The sequence below is a fragment of the Artibeus jamaicensis genome, unplaced genomic scaffold (assembly GCF_021234435.1).
Source record: "Artibeus jamaicensis isolate MK-2021 breed Jamaican fruit bat unplaced genomic scaffold, CSHL_Jam_final contig_944, whole genome shotgun sequence".
NCBI classification, from domain to species: domain Eukaryota; kingdom Metazoa; phylum Chordata; class Mammalia; order Chiroptera; family Phyllostomidae; genus Artibeus; species Artibeus jamaicensis.
The window spans coordinates 5827182-5852664 of NW_026522020.1; the positions used below are offsets into that span (position 1 = coordinate 5827182).

Consider the following 25483-nt stretch of genomic DNA (forward strand, 5'->3'; position numbering starts at 1 on the left):
TAACCGCCGTGGGAGGGGCACAGCGCCTGCGCAGAGGCGGAAATCGGGGGGATGAACCTACGCCTGCGCACTCAGAAGCCGACTTATGGGGGAAGGGGAGGAAAGGGTAGGTCGCACGAAGACTAGAAAAACGTTAGCGAAGGGGCGGGGTGACGTGATGACGCAAGAGCCTGCGCGCGAGGCGTGGCGAGAGCGGACGGCGGGCGCTGGGTGGGTCTGTGGCGGGGTCGATTGGCAGCGGTTCTGCGTCTTCTCTGTGGTGAGTATTTCGCCGTGGGTCTCCGCTGCTGTCGCCGCCGGGGTGCGACCTATGGGCCTACACAGAAGGGGCCGGGGGGCCCGCACAGGTCGACGATTAGCCGTTACCGGGAGGCGCGCGGACGGGGGTGATCGCGCGGTGTGGGGGAGGGGCGTCCGGCCGAGGGTCCTTGTTCCTCCGTACCTTTCCCGTTCTCCCGGGTTCTCCTCTGCTGTCTTCTGCTCTTCTCCGTACCCTCCTCGGCGCTCCTCGGCCCCCGCTCCCCGGGAACCCTGGCATGGGCGGAAGCGACGGGGTGTGTCCCGGGAGAACCCTAGTGACCCCCTGCTCGCCCTGTGGGATAATTCCGTGGAGCAGGCCCAGTGACTGGCCTGGGCTGCCGCCTGTGCAGGTGGTGGTCGTGGTGCGGGAGGGAGAGTGCAGGTTGTGGCCTGTCGGGCCCTTTCGTGGTGCGGCCATCCTTTTGTTACCCTGACGTGGACCGTCCTATCTGGCCAGCGCCCAGCAGAGACTAGGTAGGCCTCGAGAAGTTTTTGTCGCCTCGTTAATTTTCCAGGCAGTCCCTGGCCGCAGGTACAAAGCGGGGCAGAGGAGGAAGCCCACCTGCGGCCACCGCTGCTTTCCGGGAAGCCCCGACTCTGACGTGGTCCACAGCGCCCACGCGACCGTGCCACAATTTACCTTTCCGCTTCATTTTTTACTACTGCCATCCTCACCTTGCCTGCCCCCCCAGACACGTGACCCAAGCACACCGGATTGGTTCAGACTGCCGTGGTCTTTTCACCTTTGGTCTTGGCCCAAACCCTTTCTTTTGTCTGGAACTCAGTTACCTCCCGTTTCCCCTGCCTTTTGCTTGCCTAGTTCCAGGTCTGCTATTCAGGACCTGGCCCGGGTTAGCTTTCCTTGGGCTGGAGCAGGAGTTGACCTGATGTCAGCCTTTGTCTTGCCTTGTGGCATTGTCCACTAGGCCCCCAGTCCTGGGGGGGGGGGCCTGGGATGTGTGGGTTTAGCCACCCTTGCTCATTGCTGAGCACAGGGACCCCGCCTCCGCCAAACATAGTAGGTTCTCAAGTATTTCTTGAATGATTGAAATCGTCATAATAACCTCAAGATAAATTCAGTGTTCCAAAGCAACATTGGGATTTGTTCCAAATTCAATGTTACCACCGTGAGGCCGGATACACGTAATGGGGGAAGGCTTAATGAAAGCTGCTTCCTGGTGTTTGTGGCTTAGGGTTCTTGGTTTCTGCTTTTGCTAGTTCGGACGCAGGTTTTCTTTGCAGCACCCAGCATACTAACTTGTGGTGTATGCTGCTCTGTTGAATCTTGGCCCTGACCTTGGCTATAAAGGATATCCTGATACTCTTTTCCATTTGCCACCTTAGTCTCTCACCCAGCACAGCAGCCTAGGGTAAAGAACAAGGGCTTTTCAACCAAATCTGTAGTTCAGATTTGGTGACATGAGGAAGTGATGGGGAGGGGCCCCCCTTTATGGTGTATAAATCTGATTGAGGTCCCTTTTTATATCCAACTCCAAAGACAAACTGCTGAAGAAAGGTTGTTATTTTCCCAGAGAGAGGAGACATCAAAACTCATTTGGGAGCAGAATGGGGTTGAAGCCATTTATTTATACAGTCCTTACTCATCCACCTTGGGCTAATGGTCATACACATCACTACATAAAATGCATTGGATTGTCAAGCCTCAACTCCATTGAGGCTGTTGTGTGGTGTGCTGTGTAGGTACCGTCTTCAAATCCAGAGATTCTGGAACGCCCGAACATCCAAGGGCTATGGATAAGACCCTGCGTGGCAGGGTCATCTTGTGGACTTGGATGATGTATGTAAATAAAAGAGTAACTTGCTGAATGAATAGTAGTTAGGGGTAGTCCACTAATATAAGTGCCACCAGCAAAATACGTTTTTATTGCCAAGGGTCTAGTTTTATCCATCTTCCTTTCATCTTTTGTTTTGGAAAAGTTGGCTTCTATGTGAATTGGGATGGGAGTATTGCTTTGCGGAAGAAGGAAGCTATGGGTCAAGGAGAAAAGCATTTTAAACAAGTTCTAGCATCTACAGTGAGCTCAATCTGAAAGAATAGAATTTTCATTTGACCACATTTCTGAGGTTTGGGGAATCCCATTGTTCGGTACCAAGTTTTAGATTAAACACTGTGCTTGGCATTCTGCATTGCTGGATCAAGGCTTTCTGACCGAAAACCAGGTGCTTCAGTCAATGGAGCAAAGAAGAAGCAATTAAGAATTTTAAAACTAGGTGACTGCCGTGAAGGAAATTTAAGCAAACTTAAATTTTTTTTTTAATTGGAGAGAGAGAAATGTCAACTTGTTACACTTACTTATGCATTCTTGGTTGAACCCACAACCTTGGCAGGGTCTGGATGACCCCCAAGCCAACTAAGCTATCTGGCCTAGGCCTAAAAGATTTTTACAGTATTGCAGATGATTATAAATCATGGTCTGTTAACTAAAATGGGTTGGAGAGGGGGAGAGGATAAAAATAACTCCCAGTTTGAACATTCCAGGATAACCCTTGAATCTAGGGTAAGGCAAAACCACAGGCTATCCAGAAAACAATGGAAAGAAGACAAAAGTGAGATCTGTGACACAGCAAAAGCTTCATAGACTCAGATGAGAATTTGGGTTTTACACCTTTTCATTGAAAACACATTTCACTGGAAATAAATTTGTTTCTGACAGTATTGAGAAATGCACAAAATTATAGAAGAGTGGATAAATCCAGAAGCTGGTTCTTTGAAACAAATTCCCCAGCTGTTGTATTAAGAATAACGGCAAATGTGTATAGGGGAAAAGGTGTGAGCACAAACATGGGACATGATCAGGATGGCCACTCCCCCCTGAAAATCTCAGGGAACCAAGTAGTGGAAACCGAACTAGAACAGATGTCACTGAGCAGCCCCCGAATGATCTGCCAATGAAAAAGGACCAAGACTGGACATATTAGAGCTGAATACTATTCAACCTGGAACAGGTAACACCAGTGTCATGTAAGGCACTACTTAAAAAGAAAACCCTCTATTTTATGAAGATAGCTCAACTTTAATAACAAATACAAATGGATGCCTAAGAAAGTTAGTGAGTTGTAGGTTTATTTCATGAATATAAATGCAGAAGTTCTCGGTGAAATTTTTGCTGGCAGTTAGATTCCAGAAATGTACCTAAAGCATCTTTGAATACAATAAGCTGTTAGAACAGATTAAAAGAGAAAAATCAACCGTCGATAGATGCTAAAGACGATGACATTCAGCAACCAAATCTGATGAAAATACTAGGGGTGTTTCCCTAAGCCAGTGACAGGTGTTTTTCTCTAATTCATCTTATCTTGCTCAGCATTCCCACTTCCCTTTAAGCACACCTTAATTCCACCAACTAGGTGGAAAGCATTTTGGATAATCCAGATCCAGCTTCACCTGCTCCTTGTCAGAAATCCATACTTGGAGCTCTGGGCTTCACCCAACAGTCCCCCTTCTCATCCTTAGTAAAGTTGTGCTGATAGCAAGAAGCAGTTTCCAGACTGCACGTGTGTATTGATCTCAACCTCCCCTTCCTCTCCCCCTCTCTTTTAGACCAAACTGTACAGGAGGTGCAGGGGCCCAATTTCCTCAGAGGTGGTTGGCAACATTTCATTCAGAAAGGAAATTTAGGGTCTGCAGTATTCAGGAATGTTAAGGTTTAGGGGAAATGAAGGGGTAGGATAGTGATAAAAGTTTTCTAATAAAGTTTCAGAACACCGGAGGGAATGAAATTTGACTGTATTCACATCTCTTGGCTTTGTTGCCAAAGGCTAGCCATCAGACCCCACATTTCCCAAAGATTCGAGGCTTCTAAAATTTTTCTTAAAATTCCAGAGCTCTCTAAAACTCTTCCATTTCTCAAAGTCTGAAGCGCCTTCAGCCCTTCTTTCTTTGCTTTGTAAATGGAGTTCATACTGTTCTGTCTGCCCCAGTGTCAGAAGCTGGTTCTTGGGGAGCTCCGGGAGTCTGGCAGCTGGCACCATGCTCTGCAGTATCCCTTTCTTAAGGGAAAAGGTTCAAACCAAAGAAGAGCCAGTTCCAGAGTTCATGGAAACTTGTCTTCTGGTGTGTCCATTGTGCCTAACATATGCTCATTATTAAAGAGTGAATGTTCTTGAGAACGTGGAATGTTGTATGTATGTATATGTAGCTGTACGTGGTTGCTTTCATCAGTTATTCACATCTAATTTATATGAGAGTTTTATCATTTCTGGGGAAGTATTTGATGTAATTGAGAAGTTGAGTGAAACAGTCTTGGTGTCTTGCGTGGAAGTACATCTTTCTTGTCGGTTCATGGTAAGTTAAATACATGTATACATCATGGTTATATGTGTGTGTTTTATTTTTACAGATTGACGGAACTTGACTGAAGATGTCTAAGGTAAGGAGAGACTGCTTTGTGTTCTCAAACTGTTTACAGTCAAAATTTATGATGCATTATTTTTAATAACCTATATAGTCGATTCATTAATGCAAGGTTGTCATGTAATTGTCCTAAAAAGCTTTGAGCTCCCCCCCTCCAAGATTTCCAGTTTTTTGTTTCTAAATACAACAGGAACAATCCATTTAGGCTCCTAGATCATTCCCAGAAGATTAATTCCATAATATTTTAAAATTCATGAGAGAGCCCCATGAAATTTATGGGGCTCTCCAACTTGATAAATTGGCTTATATTAGCTTTTGCAGATTAGCCCAGAGCCATGAAATAAACTAGTTCCAAAGGATGTGGAAAAAAGCAGAACTTGTGTTTAAAATTACAGGGTTATTATTTCTTCTTGCCTTTTTTTTTTTTGCCTTTTGTTTTTGAATCTGTGGGTGTTACTATCTGATGGATAAGCATCGTGATAATTTTTGCTTTTTATACAAATATTAGAGTGAAACACCAGTAAGCAAAAAAGAAAATAAAAATTAACCATGATTCCATCACCCAGAAATAACCACTGATAAGCTTCTTCCGAGTACATTATTACTCATGTACACATGTGAACTTACATTTAGAAAGCAAATAAATCAATCGATGTGTTTTGACTTCCTCTCATTTATAGTGTGCCCAGTTCTATAGTTTCACTTGCTTCATCTCGTGTCCATCTGTCATTCCTCACATTAGGTGTCCGTCTCTCAGGGAATGTTGACACTGAGCGTCGTCATCTGTGTCTCATTCTCTTCTGTGTCTGGGTCTTTGAAGGCAGACACAAGCCCAGCCCTAGGTCGCCTGCCTTGCCCGCGGTGAAGCTCATTCTGTGGAGCTGGGAGTATAGTGAGAGATGGGGCTTTTTCTTGGCACTCTTAAGAAATTCATCACACCTGACACATTTTTCTTCTATGTATCACTTAATTGCTTAACAGAAATGTAGTTTTAGGTCAGCATATGGATATGGAATGACACTGGATTGGTTTTTCTAATGTTTAATAAATGTTCCTAAGTGAATACCATTAGTTTTCAGCTAGAAGGGACTATTTGAAAGTGTTATTTATGTATTATGTATATTTAGTTTGTGAAAACTAATGATACCTATGTTTGTCACAGCTTGATTATATCTTATAAGCAACTGATAAGGTGTTTATTTTCTCTCTTTATTTTTTCTTTTTTCTTTTTTTTTTTGTAAAACCTTATTTTAGCAACAACCAGCCCAGTTTATAAATCCAGAAACTCCTGGCTATGTTGGATTTGCAAATCTTCCCAACCAAGTTCACAGAAAATCAGTGAAGAAAGGTTTTGAGTTCACACTAATGGTGGTTGGTAAGAAATTAACTTATACTTCCTTGCTTATTAAATATGGGGAAGGCAAAAAAAACCAAAATCGTCTCTGGAGGGCGGGCCCCTTACAGTACAGGCTTCCTCCACCAGGTGAGTGTTGTAGGAACCCGTCTGTCAGTGTTCCAGCTGGCCTTGTGAGACGCCTCATTCGGCTGCAGTGAATTGTTTTTGAAGATGCTTTCAATACATTTGCCCATTTCCAATGGGAGGTTGACGAGCGCACCTGCCCACACTGTGGTGCTCAGCAGTTTTTGATTCCCAGGATGAAAAAAGTTGTCAAGTGTTCTGTCAGTGTTCAAGAGGTGAAATAAAAAATGGCAGAAGCACTTAAAAGGCATTGGAATCAACAAGTTCCAAAAACTGTTTTGAGCAGTGGAAGAAAGTCTCAGTAAATGTATTACATCAAATGGAGAGCACTCTGAAGGTGACTGAGATTTAAACATGTAAGAATAAGTGCTCAATTTTTATAAATAAATTCTGGGGTTTTGGGTTCCTCCCTTGTAGGTGGCTATCTCCCCAAACGGTAGAGTGTAATAATAGCATGATCTGTAAAGTCAAAGGGAAAGTTCCTTTGTTGGCAGACTCAAATAACTTGGGAATGGGGGTATTTTTTTTTAATATTTGTGGAAAGTTTTGCCTAAGTAGAATTACAATTTTTCTGTTATTTATTACTGTGTAGTAGTAGTTTTTACTCATTGTGGCCGCCAGCCTCCACAGTGCTGCCCAGTGATCCTTGCCTCCTGGTGTTCAGGCAGCTTTCCAGTCCCCCGCCACACTGACTAGGTCTCACCTGCATAACCAGTGGGACAGTGCAGAAAGGAAGGTGTGTGACTTTGAGACGGGGTCACAAAGGACATTGTGCTTGTATCTCGCCTTCTCTTGGCTCACACTGAGGGCAGGCAGCCAGCCACCATGTTGAGAAGACACTTGAGCAGTCTTAACAGTGAAGTCCCACAAGGCAAGGGACTGAGGCCTGCCAGGAGCCTTGTAGTGACCCATCTCAGAAACATCTGCCAGCTCTGGCTCAGCCTGAGGTGACAGCATCTTGGCCAACAGTCACTGTTAGTGCATGAGAGAACCACCCCACCCTCAGCCCCAGCTTCTCACCATAGACAATCCTAAATTCCTGACCAGAACATGTATCCATGAAATCATAGTAAGCGTTTACTGTTGGTTCAGGCCTCTGAGTTACACAGTCATTTGTTACATATTAACAGGTCCTAGTATACACTTAATTAGAAGTATGTTTATACTTTAAAAAATGTTCCATTTCTATACTGGATATATTTTAAACATAGTAATAATTTTTACTATGCAAGTTTTTTTTTAATTGTTACTTAAAGTCCTTTGAAATTAAGTGGTTTCTTGAAATATTCTGTCCGACGTGTTTTTTATGGATCACAGCATAGGTTGTGTTTCAGCATGAGTGCACAAAGCTTAACTATTAGTTCTGCTTACCGTACCACATTTCATTCTTGGTAATGGTACGGTTCTCCCCAAAATGAGAAGATGATTTGATGATGGTTGTGTGTGAGTAGGACAAATCATTGTTTCCTAGGGTGAAGAGTTCATAAACCTGGCATTAGAGAGTTTGTGGGACCTTGGTCCAGACAATGGAATGATGACAGGTTTTAGGGTCACAGTTACATGATGATGATGATGATGATGCAGAGTCAAGTTTCTAACAAAAGAGAGGAATTCGGTGCACTCTGTCCTACAGTGACTTCGTTTTAGAGCATTCTAAAACAGGCAATAACTTTTGCTGTGGCCATGATGGAATGATTCATAGGGCCGGTGGTAACTATTTAAGGCCTCGTGAACCATTTTCTGGTGCAGCCGTTCAGTTCTGCTGTGGTCGTGGCAGACGGCCGTGCTCCGGGGAAGCATCGAGGAGAAAGAGCAGGTGATGTGCACCGAGGGCGTCATCTGCTGCTCCCTGAAACAACTGCTGCCAGACTGGTCCTGGCACAGATGACTACAGGCAGGTCGGTGTGTGGGAAACGGCTCTTCCAAGACATTCAGCAACAGACAATGTAGGGCTTTGGTCCTCGAGAGAAGGAAAACAAATCCCATGAACTGTAAAGTCATTCCAGCTTCCTGCTGTGCCCTGACCCTGCTCTGGGGAAGACTAAGAGGGTTAGACACAGGAGTCTCATAGCTGAAAGACTTGCTCACCATTCTGGGAAGCTGAGCACCTGGATATTGAGGTGTAATGGCAGAGTTCCGGAGACAGCCAGGGCTCCAGAAGACTGCATGGGTTCCCTTGGACACTGTGGCCGACTCTGAATTTTCACACAGCCGTGCAAGACACAAGCATCAGGAGAGTGAGCTGAGGGGAGACAGCAAAATTGGAAAGCCAGCCAATCAGAAGAGACCTCCCTGAACAACCAGGGCATTCCTTAGAACAGGGGTGCCAAACTCATGTCACCGAGGGCCATGTCAGCCTTGTGGTTGCCTTCAAAGGGCCGAATGTGATTTTAGGACTGTATGTAACTACTCCTTAACAGTTAAGCAAGAGCTCAGTGCTACCACTGGGTAGAAAGAAGGTGCCAGGCTGGATAAAACAAGGTGGAGGGCCGGATTCGGCCTGTGGGCCTTGTGTTTGCCACCTGTGCCTTCGAAACTCCATAGAGTGCTTACCTAGGAGTTGGGCTAGACCAGATAGAAAGGCCATTTGAAACCCACTGTGACAAAGCTTCTAAAGACTCGAAAGGGTTAACCAACTGCTTTCTAGGATAAGATTCATCACTCAGAGGAGAACATCAAAGTCCTGACATTTAGAGTGAAACATTCACAGTATCTGGCATCCAGTAGAAAATTACTGGACATGCAAGAAGCAGACAATGTGGCATGTGGATCACAATTACATGATGATGTAATTAGGAGAGATTAGGAGAGAATTCGGGAAATAGCAGCAGATCGGGAAATGATAGAGATGCTAGGGTAGGCAGACAAAAACTTAAATATTTTAAATATGCTGCTGCCCTCAAAGGAAAACGTGAGATAAAGAGAAGAAAACAAAAAAAGAACCAAATGAACATCTAGATACTTTTTGAAAAAACACATACGAGGTGAAGAGTTTTCTTTTGGGCCAGCTACAGATTTAGAGACCTAGGAGGAAAGGGGGCAGCGGAAAGCATCCAGACTGACATCAGCCAAGAGAAGCAGAGAGGTTAAAACCACTAATAAAGGGGGAAACAGCTTAAAAGTAGCCAGAGGAAAAGGAAAACACATTGCCTACAGAGGATCGAAAGTAAGAAGACCGCTGGCTTCTCAGGAACACTCTTAAGCCATGTGGAATGACAGCTTAAAGTCCTGAAGCAATGCAACTGTCAGCCTAGAAGTGTTCACCAAAGATAACCTTTGAAGTGAACATTAAAGACAAAAGACATTTTCAGAGAAATACGATGAGGTCTGTGACTAGCAGGCATGGTACCATGGGAATCATAAATAAGCTCCTTAGGTTGGTAAGAAAAGGGGAGCATGGAGAATGTCAGATGTGTTGTAAATATAAAAGACCTCTTGCCTCATAATTGGTTTAAAAATAACTGACTTTAGCCCTGGTTGGTGTGGCTCAGTGGATTGAGCACCAGCCTGTGAACCAAAGGGTCGCTGGTTTGATTCCCAGTCATGGTACATGCCTGGGTGTCGGGCCAGGTCTTGAATAAGGGACTTGTTAAAGGCAACCACACATTGATGTTTCTCCTTTTATTTCTCCTTCCCTTCCCCTCTCTCTAAAAATAAATAAAATCTTTTAAAATAAAAATATAACAGATTTTAAAACAAAAACACTGTGTACCACATGAAAATAATATGGGCACAGCATAAGAGCTCAATCAGAAAGCAGAAGAAGAAAGAACATGAGACAAAAACAATAGCAGAATGAGAGACTTGAACTCAACCAGGTTAATTATATGTCAGTGGACAATGCAAATTTAAGGGAAGGACTGGTGTCTCAGCAGCAGGAAGATGGGTCATCAATGGTGGTGGATCCAGGCGGTGGAATATTACTCAGAAAGTAGACTCAGACTGTTGATAAGTAAACAGCATAGAGTTATCTCCAAAGCTAATTATGTTGAGGAAAAGCAGCCAGACAGATGGCCTCAATGAGCCCGTGTATGTGAATTCTAGAGTCGTTAGGACCAGTGTGTGGTGACAGCAGATGGATGTGCATGCAGTGGAGGCTGGGGAGGGTAGCCTTGGTGTTGCGCAGAGAATCTTCCTCTCCAGCGGAGAGTGGCTACCTGAGTGTACCCGGCTGCTAAACTGCACCTGATCAGTCAAGTCGGGGGATTGAGGGTGAGATGGGTAATGAAAAACAGAAAGTTAACCACAAAACCCACAACTTTTACACTGTAACTATTAGCAGCTCAAGAAGAATAGTGTATCAAGAAAACCCCGATACACCCAGCTTGTAAGCCAGAGTGTCTTGGAGAGGAAAGGCAAAGTTTTTAAAATTCTAGCAGACATCTAAAGAAATGGGAAACTTCACAGAATGGCAAACCATATGCAAATGAAAGACCACAAATATTGGCCGAAATCTGCAAGGAGTTTGAAATCACAAATTAGTATGTAGACATCAGGGAGGAATCGGGTTGGCATGTGCTCTAGCATCAAGTGGCAACAGCTGGTTGATGACCTATGTCAAGTAACTACCCTCCCTTGGTTATGTGCAACAGTGGCTCAGTTTACGAGAAAAGCAAGGTTAAAAGTATGGGGCTGGGACTTACAGCCAAGATGGAGGTGTAGGTGGAAACACTGTACCTCCTCTCACAACCAAGTTTTAGACAACAAAGGACAACAAAGATTTAGAAACAGAAACAACCAAAACAGACAGAAAATTGAACTGTACCGAAGTCTGACAACAACGGACCATTCATCCAGACCAGTGAGAGGGGCGGAGTCGGCGGCTGGCGGAGAGGGGGCATAGCAGGAAAAAGCGGCCAGACAGACCCAGGTGTGCAGGCAGCAGTTAGCAGTTCCCAGGCGTGGGGTGGCAACAGGCGGACCCAGTGAGGGCACAAGGCGGCTGGCTGACCGTGGTCACACATTCACGCACAGATAAAGCAGGTGAAAAACCAGACAGACAGACCACGCAACCCAGGGCCCCAGCACCAATTGGGAAAACTTTCAGGGGTTGGGGTGCCAATAGAGGTTCCTCGCCTCACAGGAGAGTTTGTTGGAGAGACCCACAGGATTCTAGAAAGTACACAAGCCCACACACCTGGGGACCAGCACCAGAAGGGCCCAATTTGCTTGTGGGAAGCAGCAGAGGGGACCAAGATCCGAGAGCGCAGAACAAATGCCATTGGTTCCTCTCTGACCCCACTCCCATGGACAGCATCACAACCCAGTGACTGCGTTGCCCCACCCTAAGGCTTCACCACTCATACATAACAGGTGCAAACAGACCAAAACATTGTGGCTTAAGCAGAACAACTTAAAGCCCCAGAGCCAATATTTCTAAGTGACCAATAGATAGCCAACCTATTAGATGCACAGTTCAAAACACTGCTGATCAGGATGCTCACAGAACTGGTTTATTTTAGTTGCAAATTAGATGAAAAAAGGAAGGCTATACTAAGTGAAATGAAGGGAAGAAAATGCACAGGGAACCAAGAGTGATGGAAACCAAACTGGTACTAAAATCAATGGAGTGGAAGAATGAAACAACCAGACAGAAAAGAATGACGAAACAGTAATTTTTAAAAATGAGGAGAGGCTTAGGAACCTCCAGGACATCTTTAAAAGTTCCGACATCCGAATTATAGGGGTACCAGAAGGAGAAGAGGAATAGCAACAAGTGGAAAACTCATTTGAACAAATAATAAAGGAGAACATCCCCAATCTGGCAAAGGCAATAGACTTCCAGGAAGTCCAGGAAGCTCAGAGAGTCCCAAAGAAGTTGGACCCAAGGAGGAACACACCAAGGCACATCATCATTACATTAGCCAAGGTTAAAATGAAGGAGAGAATCCTAGAAGCAGCAAGAGATAAGGGGACAGTCACCTACAAAGGAGTTCCCATCAGACTGTCAGCTGATTTCTCAAAAGAGACCTTATAGGCAAGAAGGGGCTGGAAAAAAGTATTCCAAGTCATGACATCCAAAGACCTACATCCAAGGTTGATCTATCCAGCAAAGCTTTTATTTAGAATGGAAGGGCAGATAAAGTGCTTCTCAGATAGGTCAAGTTCAAGGAGTTCATCATCACCGAGCCCTTATTATATGAAGTGTTAAAGGGACTTATCTAAGAAAAAGATAAAAAATCTGAACAGTGAAGGTACAGCAAACTCATAGTTATTAACAATCACTCCTAAAACAAAAGCAAACTAAGCGGACAGCTAGGTCATAGAATTATAGAAATAGAGATTACAAGGAGGGTTAGCAACAGAGGAGTGGGAGGAGGTGAAGCAGGGAGAAGGTACAGAGAATAAGTAGCATAGACGGTAGGTAGAAAATAGGGCAAGAATAATAGTATGGGAAATGTAGAAGCTAAAGAACTTGTGACATGGGCATGAACTAATGGGGGAGGGGTGTTCAGGGGGAGGGGAACGAAGGGGGAATGGGACAACTGTAATGGCACAATCAATAAAATACATTTTTTAAAAAAGTATGAGGTTTACTGCCAAGTGTGTTACCTGGTAGAAAGTCAGTGGCATGATTAGTATGAGCATGTTCACGAAAGCGTTAGAAAACTCAGGAAATGAAATCAGGCCTTGAAACAAAAGTAGTGCTGAAGTAATTGTAGGTCCAGGGGTTCTGCCTGTGATGGGTTGTTTGAGCAGAATGGCTGACCACTTAGAGCACTGTTCTGCGGGAGCCTTCGGGAAAGGCCCTTGTGAGACATGCAGAAAGCAAGCGGTTCCCTGCGTTAGTTAAAATCAAAACTAAGTGGGGTGCTGGCTGGTGTGGCTTAGTAGATTGAGTGCCGGTCTGAGAATCCGAAGGTCACTGGTTCGAGTCCCAGTCAAGGTACATGCCTGGGTTGCAGGCCAGGTCCCTGGTTGGGGGTGTGTGAGAGGCAACCACTAATTGATGTTTTTCTCTCTCTTTCACTTCCCCTCTTTCTAAAATAAAATCTTTTTTTTTTTTTTAAGTAAATGTGAATGAGAAGTCCCCCAGATTAGAAAGCTCTTCATTTCCCAGCACCCCTGGCTTGGTCTAAGTTTTTTAGCCCAGGTTTAAAAAGTAAAACCCACCCTGGCTGGTGTAGCTCAGTGGATTGAGCACCAGCCTGTGAACCAAGGGATTGCAGTTCGATTCCCAGTCAGGGTACATGCCTGGATTGCAGTCCAGTTCCCAGCAGGGGATGCACAAGAGGCAACCACACATTAGTGTTTCTCGCCCTCTCTCCTTCCTTCCTTTCCCCATTTAAAGATGAATAAATTTTTAAAATCTGTAAAAAAAAAAAAAAAAGAAAGAAAACCCCAGTTAGATTAAAATCTAAAACCTCTATGACAGTTTTCCTGATGGAATATCAGTAGTGTTGGGAAGGCGGCACCACCTGTTGTCGTTGCACATTTTTCATGTTGTGGCGCCACCTTGTGCCTGATGTTGCGTATTTCCTTCCAACAGGTGCACACGAGCCGTCTGTAACCTCCAACTTCCCCTTGCCCTACCAGTCTTTGCTGTCGCTACTTTACAGGGTAACTGAATGAAGGTTGCGGACCCCATATGTTCTGCGTAAACGTTTTGAACAGTGATGCGTGTACACTGGTCCAAATCTCTTGTGTGTGTTTCCCCCATTTAAAGGCCCCTGTCTGAGAGACTCCCCACACGGGGGTGGGGGGAGCAGTGGCAGTGGGGAGGGCACCCTCAGAATTCAGTTGAAGAAGAGTGGTGATCTCAGCCGGTGATTTGTACACGTTGCCCCAAGGCCATCCCAAGTGAAATCACCACCCTCTTCAAACTAAGATTTGTAAGTTGGCGTCAGCTACCAGCGTTTTGTCACTGCTTTTTAAAAAGGCTGTCACTCCTGTGACACCTGTGCTCTGATGTCATCTGCACAGTGGTCCCCTTCAAGCTGTCACAATTCAGCCACTGATAGTGACTTTGTGCTCCCACTGGAGTGCAGAGCCCCACGGAGCAAGGACTCCTTTGTCCTGTTTTCTGTTTGGTTCTGGCACCCAGGCCTGTGCCGGGGACTCGGGAAGGACTTGGCACGTCCTGGTCAGACCCCTTCCGGTGTGGTGAAAATGTGGGGGACCTCCGGACGTTTTCTAGAAGGATAATTTGATGGGACAGTGCGCCCAGTCCCATTTTTTGGTGCCTCCTATATTAGGACGTGTTCGGCATGTAATTCTCATCTTGTCCTTTTTATTCGGGACAGTTGGCGTCTAGAGCGCAGTCCTGATTTGTGTGTCTACACAGCTCATGTTCACTGTCTTGATTTTTCTCAATAATGATTTCTTAAAACATGTGCTCATGCCACACGGCTTAGTGGGAGCAGGGGGGGGGGTCAAGCCTGGGACGGTGCAGCGGAGACAGGCACTAGATTCAGAAGCACTTCCCTGTGAGGGTTAAGCTGTCAGTGCTCACCTGCAGTGAAGTGGAGTCTTCCAGCTTCCTTCACACATAAACTTTAACTTTCAGTGTGTTGTACCTTCTTTGAGTTAAATGTCAAACATTCAGAGTATGTAGTTAATAGTAGTTGAAGAGGAATTCTTTTTTATTTTTTTTAAGGGAGGGGGAAAGAGGGAGAGAAACATCAATGTGTGGTTGCCTCTTGCGCACCCTACACTGGGGACCTAGCCTGCAACCCAGGCATGTGCCCTGACTGGGAATCAAACCGTGACCGTTTGGTTCGCAGTCTGGCACTCACTCCACTGAGCCACAGCAGCCAGGGTGAGATTCTTAACTCATTTCAATGCTAGAGGGAATGTGTGTTGCCCAAACTGGTCATGTTACACTCAGCAGTGTGAGTGGGGGCAGTGCCTAAGGAAGGCAGTTGCTGGTATTGGGACATGGGGGGTGTTTAAAACAGGGAGGGGGTCAGACACCCGCTTGTTGACAGGGCGGGGGGTGTTGCAGAGGTCGGGTACACAGTCTTGGTGTCTGTCCCGACGTTTTCCCTTCCCACAGGTTGGAAAGATTGTGCTGTGGACATTGGTGAGGTATTCAGTTTTCAGAAAATGTGATACACTAGAAAATTAGCGGAATCATGACTGAAAACCTACTTTGCATTCTTTTTATAGAAAAATAAAGATCCCTTCAAAGTCTATTCCGCACATTTGTGAAGAGATGAGGTCATGCTGATGTCTTCAGATGCACAAATTCTGGAGCCCCCCACAGCCTGCATTCAGAACAGGGCCCTGCTGGGGGGGGGGTGACTGGCCTGTGAGCACCCATCTCCTCATCAGTAAAATGGGGAGAGTGGTACCAAGTCGTAGACGTCATGCGGGGCCCAGAGAGTGGCGTCTGTGGGATGCTTTGCCCAGTGCCAGGCCTAGCCCGGATGCTCTGCAGACATCTTCCCGTCAGCACCATGACAATATTCTCCTTCTCATTTAAAGGTGAATCGGGTCTAGGAAAATCGACTCTCATAAACAGCCTGTTCCTGACGGATCTCTACCCAGAAAGAATCATACCTGGAGCTGCAGGTAGAAAAGTTCCCATGCGATTGTAAATGTGGTTTGATGTGAGAGTTGCTGAAGAGTGCACAATCAGTGTGTGATACCTGAGCCTTGAGTGTTTGCTTTCATTCGGCTTTAAACCGAAGGACAAGGTGGTTGAGGTCAGGAAAGGTGTGCTACACCTGACGTCATTGGATTTGGCTTGTGGACTGACAGCGTAGCCACGGATCCATTCTCTCCAAGTCGTTTTGTCTAAACTGCCATAAATAGTTCATGCCTGTGTTCTGGGTTTGCTCTTGTGGAGAAAGCTGTGTAACTAGATTGCCGTGGGGGTGGGGTGGTCGGACTCCTGTGGCTGCTGTTGGAGTGTCCAGTGCAGGGCGCCAGTGTCCGTGATTGAAAGTAGAGCGACTGGCTTACATACAGAGAGAGCCTGGGACCTGGCTGCTGCAACAGGGCCATGCAGCCCTTTTACGGGCATTTTTTAATTCAATTTTTAAATGAATTCATTTTTACTAGCATTTTTACTTTCCCAGGCAGCCCTTTAATCTTAGCTTCAACGTTTCCCTTGTGGACTTGGGTAATTTTTACACAAACTTCAGGCTACCTTCTGGAAACCTTCCTCCAAGAGAGGTAGTAACTTCCAAGTCATTTGTTTGATGATAAGAAAGTAACAAAACAAGTAATGTTTTCTCTTACTTAGCACACTGGCTCTATGTTAAGGCATGTTCTTTTACTAAGTTTCTTTCTTTTCTAGAGAAAATTGAAAGAACAGTTCAGATTGAGGCTTCGACTGTTGAGATTGAGGAGCGAGGGGTCAAGCTGCGCCTGACGGTAGTGGACACGCCTGGCTATGGCGATGCCATCAACTGCAGAGACTGGTATGTGCCCCGCGGGTGGGTGCCCAGGTGTGCTGCAGTCTGTGTGTGTGTTCGTGCCATTGCGATGCATTTACATGGAAGGTGTTGTCGAGTGGCTACTGGATGTTGAGTACCTGGATGCGGTGAAACAGTGAGGCTATTCAGTGGGCATTAATTGCAGTATTTTAAATAAGAAATTCCACAGAGAGAGTGTGATTTTTTTTTCTCTAAGAGCATTCTAGTGAAATCTGAGATCACAGAGTCAGCCAGCCCTTGTTCCTGGTTTGAGCCATAGCCAGTAGACACGATTTGGGGGTCCAGTCTCCTTCCTGTCCACACGTAAGGAAATGAAACCTCTCAGTCACTCAGGACTCAGTGCTCGAGGGTGGCCACCCATGCAGAAGGTGGAAGCCACCTTCCCCAGATTCTCCCGAAACCCCATTGTGTGTATGGGGGCTCCTAGGCTTCTCCGTGGACGTCAGTGTCCAGTGCTGGGCAGAAAAGGGAAGAGGGGGAGGCCTGTCGCTCTCCTTCCTCAGGAACTGACCCCCATTCTGCCTGTGTGCTCCTGCCGCCGCCGCTCCCCTTGGAGGTATTGGCAGCCCGGGCACGACCCTCATCCAGGCTCTTCTGACCAACCTCTTCCATCCCAACCCTTCGCGCTTGGCAGAGTTCGCCAAAAGGAGGAGTCGGTTCTCATTCCCATTTACAGATGAGTTGGAAGATCGTGTTTGGTAGACAGGAGGTAGGAAAACCTGTTGTCTCTCACGCCGGGGCCCACCCGGCTCCCCATGAGGCCCCGTGTACCCCTCAGCTTCAGGACCATCATCTCCTACATCGACGAGCAGTTTGAGCGGTACCTGCATGACGAGAGCGGCCTGAACCGTCGGCACATCGTGGACAACAGGGTGCACTGCTGTTTCTACTTCATCTCGCCCTTCGGACACGGACTAAAGCCCTTGGACGTCGCGTTCATGAAGGCGATACACAACAAGGTCAACATCGTGCCTGTCATTGCCAAAGCCGACACGCTCACCCTGAAGGAGCGAGAGCGCCTGAAGAAAAGGGTGAGGGACTTGGGCTCACACTCGGTGGGGGGGGGGGTCGCTTTGTAACCAACACCAAACACGGGCAGTTGTCTGGCATTTTGCTTTCACAGAGGCATCTGATTGCCACCACTCCTTATAACTCACTCCAGGGGGACACCCCCTCAGGGCCTGGAAGGCAGCGGACGTGCACGGCCGTGTCGTGCTCAGTAATGAGGTGAGGGTTAGGGGTGGTCATCTCCGAGACGCGCTCTGTTCTGCCCACGTTCCACCCCACATACCTGCCTGCGGACATGGGCGATCGGGACAGTCTGCTGCCGGGAGGCCCGAGAGGCCCGTGTTTGGCCGTGGTCTCTGCGTTCAGTGCGAGCTCCTTTAATTATCCAGAAAAACAACCACTGATACCGGGTATCCTCCTCCGGGACATGGTCTGTTTGTGTTTTTGTTCAACATATGCACAGAGTAGGATTAGGTCACGCGTATGTGTCTGCACAACCAAGAACTAGACTTCCCAAGAACTCCCAGCCACACAGAAAGCACGCCCCTCAACACATGTTTCCTCGGCGTGTTTTGGGGTTTGACCTTCCCACCCCCAGCCTTGACTTTGGGGATCTTGGCTCACTTATGTGCTCCGAACATGACCTGGCATGTGGCAGCGAGCAGTGGTCCCCATCCAAAGTCAGGTGACGTTTTGAGAAGGAAATTGATGCTCATTTAAGTACTTGAAAGGGAACTGAATTTCCCTCAAAACAAGTTTGTAAGTTTGCTTTCCCAAAGCAGCATGTGAGCACGCGGTACTCCCTGGGATACTCCCGTGTCGCCCGTTTGTGTCACGCGTTGCCTCCAGTTGCTCGGTGCCCTCAGCGCTCGCCTCTTTCCATTGACTGACAGGCACCCTTGTTTTCGGGCAGTGACTGTTACGTTGCAGTCCGGCTCTTGAGTGCTCGCATTTTCCCGGCTGGCTTTTCCACAGCAGCGGCCCGCGTTGGACGTGGCCGTATCTGTTCGCCGTTCCCTTCACTGTCCCGGGGGCCTGCCAGTCTTTGAGGGAATATCCAGGCCCCTGAGGAGCCCTGAGAGCCTAGGAGTTTCTTTGCCTGGCAGCCAGCATTGCAGCAATTCTCGCTCAAGGGATCCTCTCCTTTGTAGGCTGGCAGGGGGTGGCATGCTTTGTCCCTGTCATCCTGTAGCCCAGACACTTGGGGCTGGATGTCACACTCTGCAGTGAACCGGAATGCGTCAGGCACTTACCCCTCTGATCTCAGGTCTTTTTCACTCTTTCTCTGGTTTCCTCCCCAACGTGGAGGAGCCTCTCAGACCTCTACCGCCCCTTTGTTTTATGCCTTGGGGTTTGGCCTGCCCTCTCCTGAATCCCTTTAACTCCGGCCTGCAGTCCAGCCACAGATTCCTATCTTGGGTCTGGCCAGAGGTTCCGTCCTCAGCCCCGGGCTGCCCCAGGGGGCTTTGCCGTGTGCTCTTAGGACTTGTCTTCCTGATCCCTGAAGGTCAGCACTGTTTCATGGCCTTCGATCACACCGTCTCTTGTGGCTTCTAAGAACCTTACTTCCCTCTCTGGAAGCGCATGGCCCTCTTTCCCCACTGACGAGCTCCTCTCCCCACTTCCCAAGCACTGGAGCTGGCCCTGCGACTCCTGCAGCCACCGCTTTCCTAATTCCTCTTCTTGTTCAAAACAGCCTGCTTGTTACCTCCTTCCAGGATCTGCTCTCATCCACAGCGTGGCCCTGCTTTCTGAGGCCTCCATAGAAGCAGTGGGGCCACAGGATGGACGATAGGCTCGAAGGGTCATGCTGACCTCAGCTTCTCTGCTGTGGTGGTTTCTCCTGCCATTTATGGAGGAGAAGCTGTGAAAGCACAGGCGGGGGTGGGGGAGCAGCTTCTCTGTATTAGTGCAGTGTGTTCATACGAGGCCCAGAGGGTCATTTTAAGAAAAAACACCTGGGAGCAGGGTTTGGGGTGCAGTGTTCTCTTCTCTTGGGCTGTTGACATCAGAAACGTCCAAACTGTAGAGAATTTTTACAGAAGTCAACTTGAGCCAAACTGACGACATTGCAAGGGCACAAGATCTCAAATGCTTCATGAAGTAACAGTTGTGCAGCTTCTTTCATGTGTTTGGAATTAAGGAGGGAACGCAGGAAGATTTCAGAGGGTGGGATCGGGCCACCCTCAGATTACAGGGCACAGTGGAGAAAGAGGGTCTGCAGGGGGGTGTTTCAAAGGTTGACCTAGAAACAATGGACAGGGCTTGCTTAGAGCAAAGATGACCCTTTTGCGAAGGAAGTTACATGCCTGGGCCTAGTGGAGAATTTATAACCAAATCACCCCTCAAGGTTACTTTCCATAGAACCCCCTCCCCGTCCACAGGGCCCAGGTCCTTGTGTGAGTACACAGAGCTCCAGCCTACCTCGTACCTAGGAAAGTATCCAATGTGTAGACTGACCAACGGCTGCTCACCTCAGCTCATCCCTGTCTTCCTTCCCCTCTCAGTGGTCTCCCTGATTGACAGTGTAGAGAGTGGTGCTTACTGGGGGCCAGTGTTTGGGTGTTGAATAAAAGTCTGGATCCCAGACCCCAGCCTGGTGACCGCAGTGGGTCTCCCCTCCTGTCCAACGGGACCTCCTGCATTCCCGCCATCCTAGAGTTCTACTGATCCCCCAAACAGACCTCCTGTGTCGTCCCCCTGTGGCTTCGACAGGTTTTCTCTGGGTTCCTCTCTGTCTCCTCTGCAGACTGCATGTTCTCCAGGGATGGCTTTTCTCTGGTGGCAGCATGTGGCTGGGCCCCTCCAGGGGCCCCTGTCGCGGCTGCCGGGTGGGGCTGGGACGCGGGCGGCAGCAGCGCATTGTGCTGCTGTGGACAGCATTCCCTCCAAACGCATCAGTACCATTTTAGCAGTTTGTGGAATCTTTGAAAACAATGGTTGTAGTTTGTTTGATTTTTTTTGTGATTGAAGTTTGGGTAATTCTGATGTATTTTCTGATATGATGAGTTAGGCTTGACTAAGATTCGTGGTTAAAGTTGCTCCTGGTTTTGTCATTCTTGCAGATTCTGGATGAAATTGAAGAACACAGCATCAAAATCTATCACCTGCCTGATGCAGAGTCAGATGAAGATGAAGACTTTAAAGAGCAGACCCGGCTCCTCAAGGTGCAGCCCTGGGCACCCAGGGTGACTGGCTCCCGTGACTGGGTGTCAGCACTCACGGAGGGAGGAGCTGGAACACGGCCGGATCCTGGGGCCTGGACTCAGGAATTGCCCACTAGATTTGCTTGCAGTAGCGTGTGTTTTAAATATATGTTGGCCTATCATCCTATGGCTTAGGAATCTTAATTGCAGATTTAATTTGTTGTGTGGAACGCATCGGCCTCTTTCAAGTAAAGTACACATTATTAGCTTTCCAAGTAACGCTGTGGTAGCACCAAGTGCCCCTCTCTGTACATGCACCTGTGTTAGCGGGGAATGTTGGGGTCCCCAGTGGAGCCCGTTGACCTTGTATTTCTTTCTAGGCCAGTATCCCCTTCTCTGTGGTTGGATCCAATCAGCTGATCGAAGCCAAAGGCAAGAAGGTCCGAGGCCGCCTCTATCCGTGGGGTGTCGTGGAGGTGGAGAACCCAGAGCACAACGACTTTCTGAAGCTGAGGACAATGCTCATGTAAGCCACGCACGGACGCTCCCAGGGCCCCGCCAGTGCCTGCCATGGGGCCGCTGCAATGAGGTGCAGGAGGAGGCCCTGCCTGTGGCCCTCTGGGGTGGTCTGAACTAGCCCTTCCACCTGTGCCCTGAGGCTCAAAGTAGAGTAGACCTAAACTGTGGGGTGGCCGCACCCGGCGTGGGTCGCCTTCCGCTCTGGGGAGGAGGCAGTCAGACGTGCCTGCCGCAGGGCCCGCCTAGGGTATGTTACCTCTGCCGGTCCGCCTCAGGGTGGTCCCGCCAGCCCGGAGAGTCCTCGGGTGAGTCCTTGCAACCAGAACAGGCTGGACTACGAAAACCGCTTAGAGACCGTTTCCTCTAAACCCAGGTCTCACTGTTAGTGTGTGTAATGCTGTTGTTCGTCCATGAAGAGGACAGAAGACGGCATGTTGCCAAAACCTGTGAACTCTTCAGTTGGAGGAGTTCAAACAACAGCTGATCAGATCCGCTTTGAACAAGTGAAAACGGCTCTACATGCCACATGTCCCACTTGGTTTGGCAATTTTGGTAAATTAAAATCACTAAAAATATCATTCAGTTTACCATTCAAGCTCACCGTGTAAGATGTTTCAAGTGCCCTGGGCCCTTCAGGGACGGGTCCACGGCTGTCGTGACTCAGGTGGAGGGTGTGGCAGCTAAAGAGGTGCCTTGGTGCCATTGTGTTTCTGAGAACAGGGGAGAACGGGCTGCCCCTTTGCCACCACTCAGTCCACTTCCTGGGTCCTGATTACAGGCATGTGGTCTCTGCTCATCCTGGAGTGCTCACATTGGGGGAGGCCTGGCCCGAAACCCACAAACGTTTCATCCCACCATTAGGAGAGTCGGGGGGCTCTTTTTGTTTCATCCAGAACATCAATACTTCATTTTGTGACATTCTCCGTAGCTTAAGCTAATTAACTCCTGATACAAATTCTGAGCTCCTGAAGTCTGTGCATATGGCCCTGTGCGGGGCAGTGGTCCCATGCGGAGCTTGACTGTCCTGTGGCAGAGGCCTGCAGAGGGGCCCTGGCCTGCCGGGCGGTACGCTGTGCACTTGCTGGAGCCGCGGCTTGCTCTGTGCGGTGGCTCCTGCGTGGGCTCAGTGCGGTGCTCTATCCTCTCTTGCAGCACTCACATGCAGGACCTGCAAGAGGTGACCCAGGATCTCCACTACGAGAACTTTCGCTCTGAGAGGCTCAAGAGAGGCGGCAGGTCGTGGCTCGAGTCCCTGTCCATGTCATGTCCGACTACCCACTGCCCCCTCCTGTGTGTGTGTTTAGCTCAGCCTCCTTGACCTCGAAGCAACATGATTTGCTTTCCTGCTCAAGAACTATTACAAGCTGCTCGTTGCTAATTTAATCAAATGGTGCCCTATTTCGCCTGTTGAAGGCAGCTTGAGTTACGTGCACGTACAGGACAGCTTTAGATGGAAAGGCCAAGGATGCGCATTGGGTGCTTTCTCAAAAGCTTCGTCTTGTCGGGAAATGAGGACAGACGCACCTGCCGGTAGGAAAGCATGGCGCCCCACTCAGCTCCTCAGAACCGCTTGCAGCCACCCACACTCCGCGCTTCCATTTTACCATTCTGGGTATTTTTTTTGAGACTTGATTCATAGCTAATAAAATCACATCTATGTGGAGAGCTTAATTAACAAATAAGTGATTCATGTCACTTCATAAAAGGAGTTTTCTGTATCATAGTTCACTAAAATATGCACACCTTTAAAACCTGGTGGATAAGCGCATGCATACAAGGTGCGTATTGAAGTCTGCTTCCCTGTCTTACGAAGGTGGGGACCACACTGTAGGAAAGGCTGTGGAGGAAGGTAGCGAGCAGACCCCCTGAGAGGCAGCCCCAGGCCAGGCGGGGCCTCCTTCCTGGCCGCCTCACCGGGACCACAGGGCCCGCTGCTTTCTTTTGAGGTGCTGCCCACCATCTGTGTTCAGAAAAAACAGGAAAAGAGCATCTTCAGGAAGTGGCCAAGGTGCAGGCGTCACCACGGCAGCTGAGCGTGTATCTTGAATTTTCCATTTCATGTTACTTTTTTTAAAAAATATTTTATGTACTTATCTTTCGAGGGGAGGGGAAGGGAAGGAGAGAGGGAGAGAAACATCAATGTATGGTTGCCTCTCGTGCGTCCCCTGCTGGGAACTGGCCTGCAACCCCGGCATGTGCCCTGACTGGGAATAGAACCGAGATCATCTGGTTCACAGGTCTGCACTCAATCCACTGAGCTACACCAGCCAGGGCTCGTGTTACTTTTTAAAAATCAATTATTTGTGCCATTAACCAGGAAAATGATAAGTATATGTAATTTTAAGTAGATGAAGTTGTCAGAAATGTAAAATGAAATGTTACTTTGGTCATCTGTCTTCAGAAATAACCAACTTACATTTGTTGTAGTATTATCATTGTGATTTCTTTCAACTCTTAGGAAAGTGGAAAACGAGGACATGAATAAAGACCAGATCTTGCTAGAAAAGGAAGCTGAGGTGAGTAGAGAAGTGCTATGTTCAAAGTCTAGTTTACGTCCAACAATATCATGTGTTACAGTATTAGCTTACTACAGTTTTCCTTATTTTTAAGAAGGAATATATTTGATATAACTGATGGACTTTATATACACATCTGTATAATAACGATGTGCCCGTTGCTTTACCTGTATCATCTAAATCTCCATTGGCAATTTAGTGACAAAAATTTGGAAATAGGTTTTTGTAAAATGACCGATTCTATACATGTTCATAAATCAGCTCTCCTATACCTATGTGTACTATCTGTACGTGGATAATAACCAATTAGAAAATATAATGAGAAACTGCCAGTTTTAACTGTTAACAAACATGGAGAAAGTGTAGGGCTCACATGGAGAAGGACACAGGAAAACTACTGGCAATTTTTGAAGTTTTAATAGACATAACTTCTCAGGATGCTTAATGCAAAGATGACAATTTTCTCCGAATCCCTCATTTTCTTGCAATTCCAGCAGAGTCCTGTGTGCCTGCCAAGTTTTTACTTTGGGGGAAGAGGTTGACAACGGGAATGTTCGTTTCGAAGACTAAGCAGGGGCAGTACAGGAATCTGGAGGAAGGGGCAGATGAGAAGAGGCCCCCTTCACCGGTGATGGAGCCGGCAGAGATCGGAGGTCACCCGGCGCCTCTGGTCTGCGGCTGGGGGGCCGACCGAGTCCATGTCTGGAACTAGGTCAGAGGGAGGCAGGCAGGCTCTGACAAGGCTGGCCTTGAACTCTGTAGGGACATGGAACCCAGACATGCTTAGTAACTCACCCCAGAACAGGCCAGCGTTTCGGAAACTAAAAGAAGACTCACCACTCTGGCCAAATTAATTCAATGTGAAGCAAATATTTAAATGTTGACAGCATAACCACAAAGTTACCTGAAGAAAACGTAGGTAAAATAATTTATAATGCTTGCAAGCCTCAAGGTCTCTTAAACACAGAAAGCTCACCTGTAGGTGTAGGGGCCGTGGAGGGTGCGCATTCTCTGGGGGAGGGGCCAGGGCTGCCCCTGGCCTGGACTACCAGTCTCCCCTGGTCAGTGTCTTTCCCACCTTCAGGTTAGAAAACTGTCTCGTCTTGTTTCCCTTTACTTTTGTTCATTAATTACTACTTGTTTCTCTTCAATACTGAAGTGCATGTTCTTATTATTTGTTCACTTTCTGTTGAATTTTTGCCCGTTTTCCTGGTTTGTAAGAGTTAACGCTTTGCCCTGTGCTGGGAAAGCACAGAGGTTGCAATGTTAGGCCTGCAAGTCACCCATGAAGAGTAAAGGACAGCAGACCCCGCACTCAGCGATGCGTCCCCTCTTGTGCCCGCAGCTCCGCCGCATGCAGGAGATGATCGCCAGGATGCAGGCACAGATGCAGCTGCAGATGCAGGGTGGTGACGGCGACGGCACTGTTCACGGGCACCACGTGTGAGGTGGTGAGTCCAGGGCAGCTTGTCACTGACTCGGCCCAGATGCCAGGGCAGGCGCTGCTGCCTCCGCCTCAAGTATTGCCGACGCTTGGCATTTGGAAGCTTTCTGTTGCTGACCTTCAAGGAGAAAGGGTTGCCCCCCAGAATAGGAAGTTTCTCTTCCACTCCTATCTAGGAAGGTTTTTTTCTATTTTCTAAACCTATAAATACGATCAATATTAGAAAAAAAATTGTATGTTGAAGTAACTTTGATTAGTTATATGTTTAGACCTTATAAGGCTTAAATATAGTTTAAAGCTGAAAACATCTCTT

The 25483-nt window shown here is 47.5% G+C and overlaps 1 protein-coding gene across 1 annotated transcript; it reads left to right on the top strand.

Annotated features, from left to right (window-relative positions):
- Positions 1 to 170: 170 nt before the first annotated feature.
- Positions 171 to 25177, top strand: SEPTIN2 (septin 2). Its single transcript, XM_053655239.1, has 11 exons — positions 171 to 259; positions 4662 to 4691; positions 5930 to 6050; positions 15582 to 15668; positions 16399 to 16522; positions 17316 to 17568; positions 20611 to 20712; positions 21072 to 21217; positions 22363 to 22446; positions 23669 to 23726; positions 25072 to 25177. Exons 2-11 carry the CDS (start codon positions 4683 to 4685, stop codon positions 25171 to 25173), a joined length of 1086 nt encoding a protein of 361 aa, XP_053511214.1. The 5' UTR covers positions 171 to 259; positions 4662 to 4682; the 3' UTR covers positions 25174 to 25177.
- Positions 25178 to 25483: the final 306 nt, after the last annotated feature.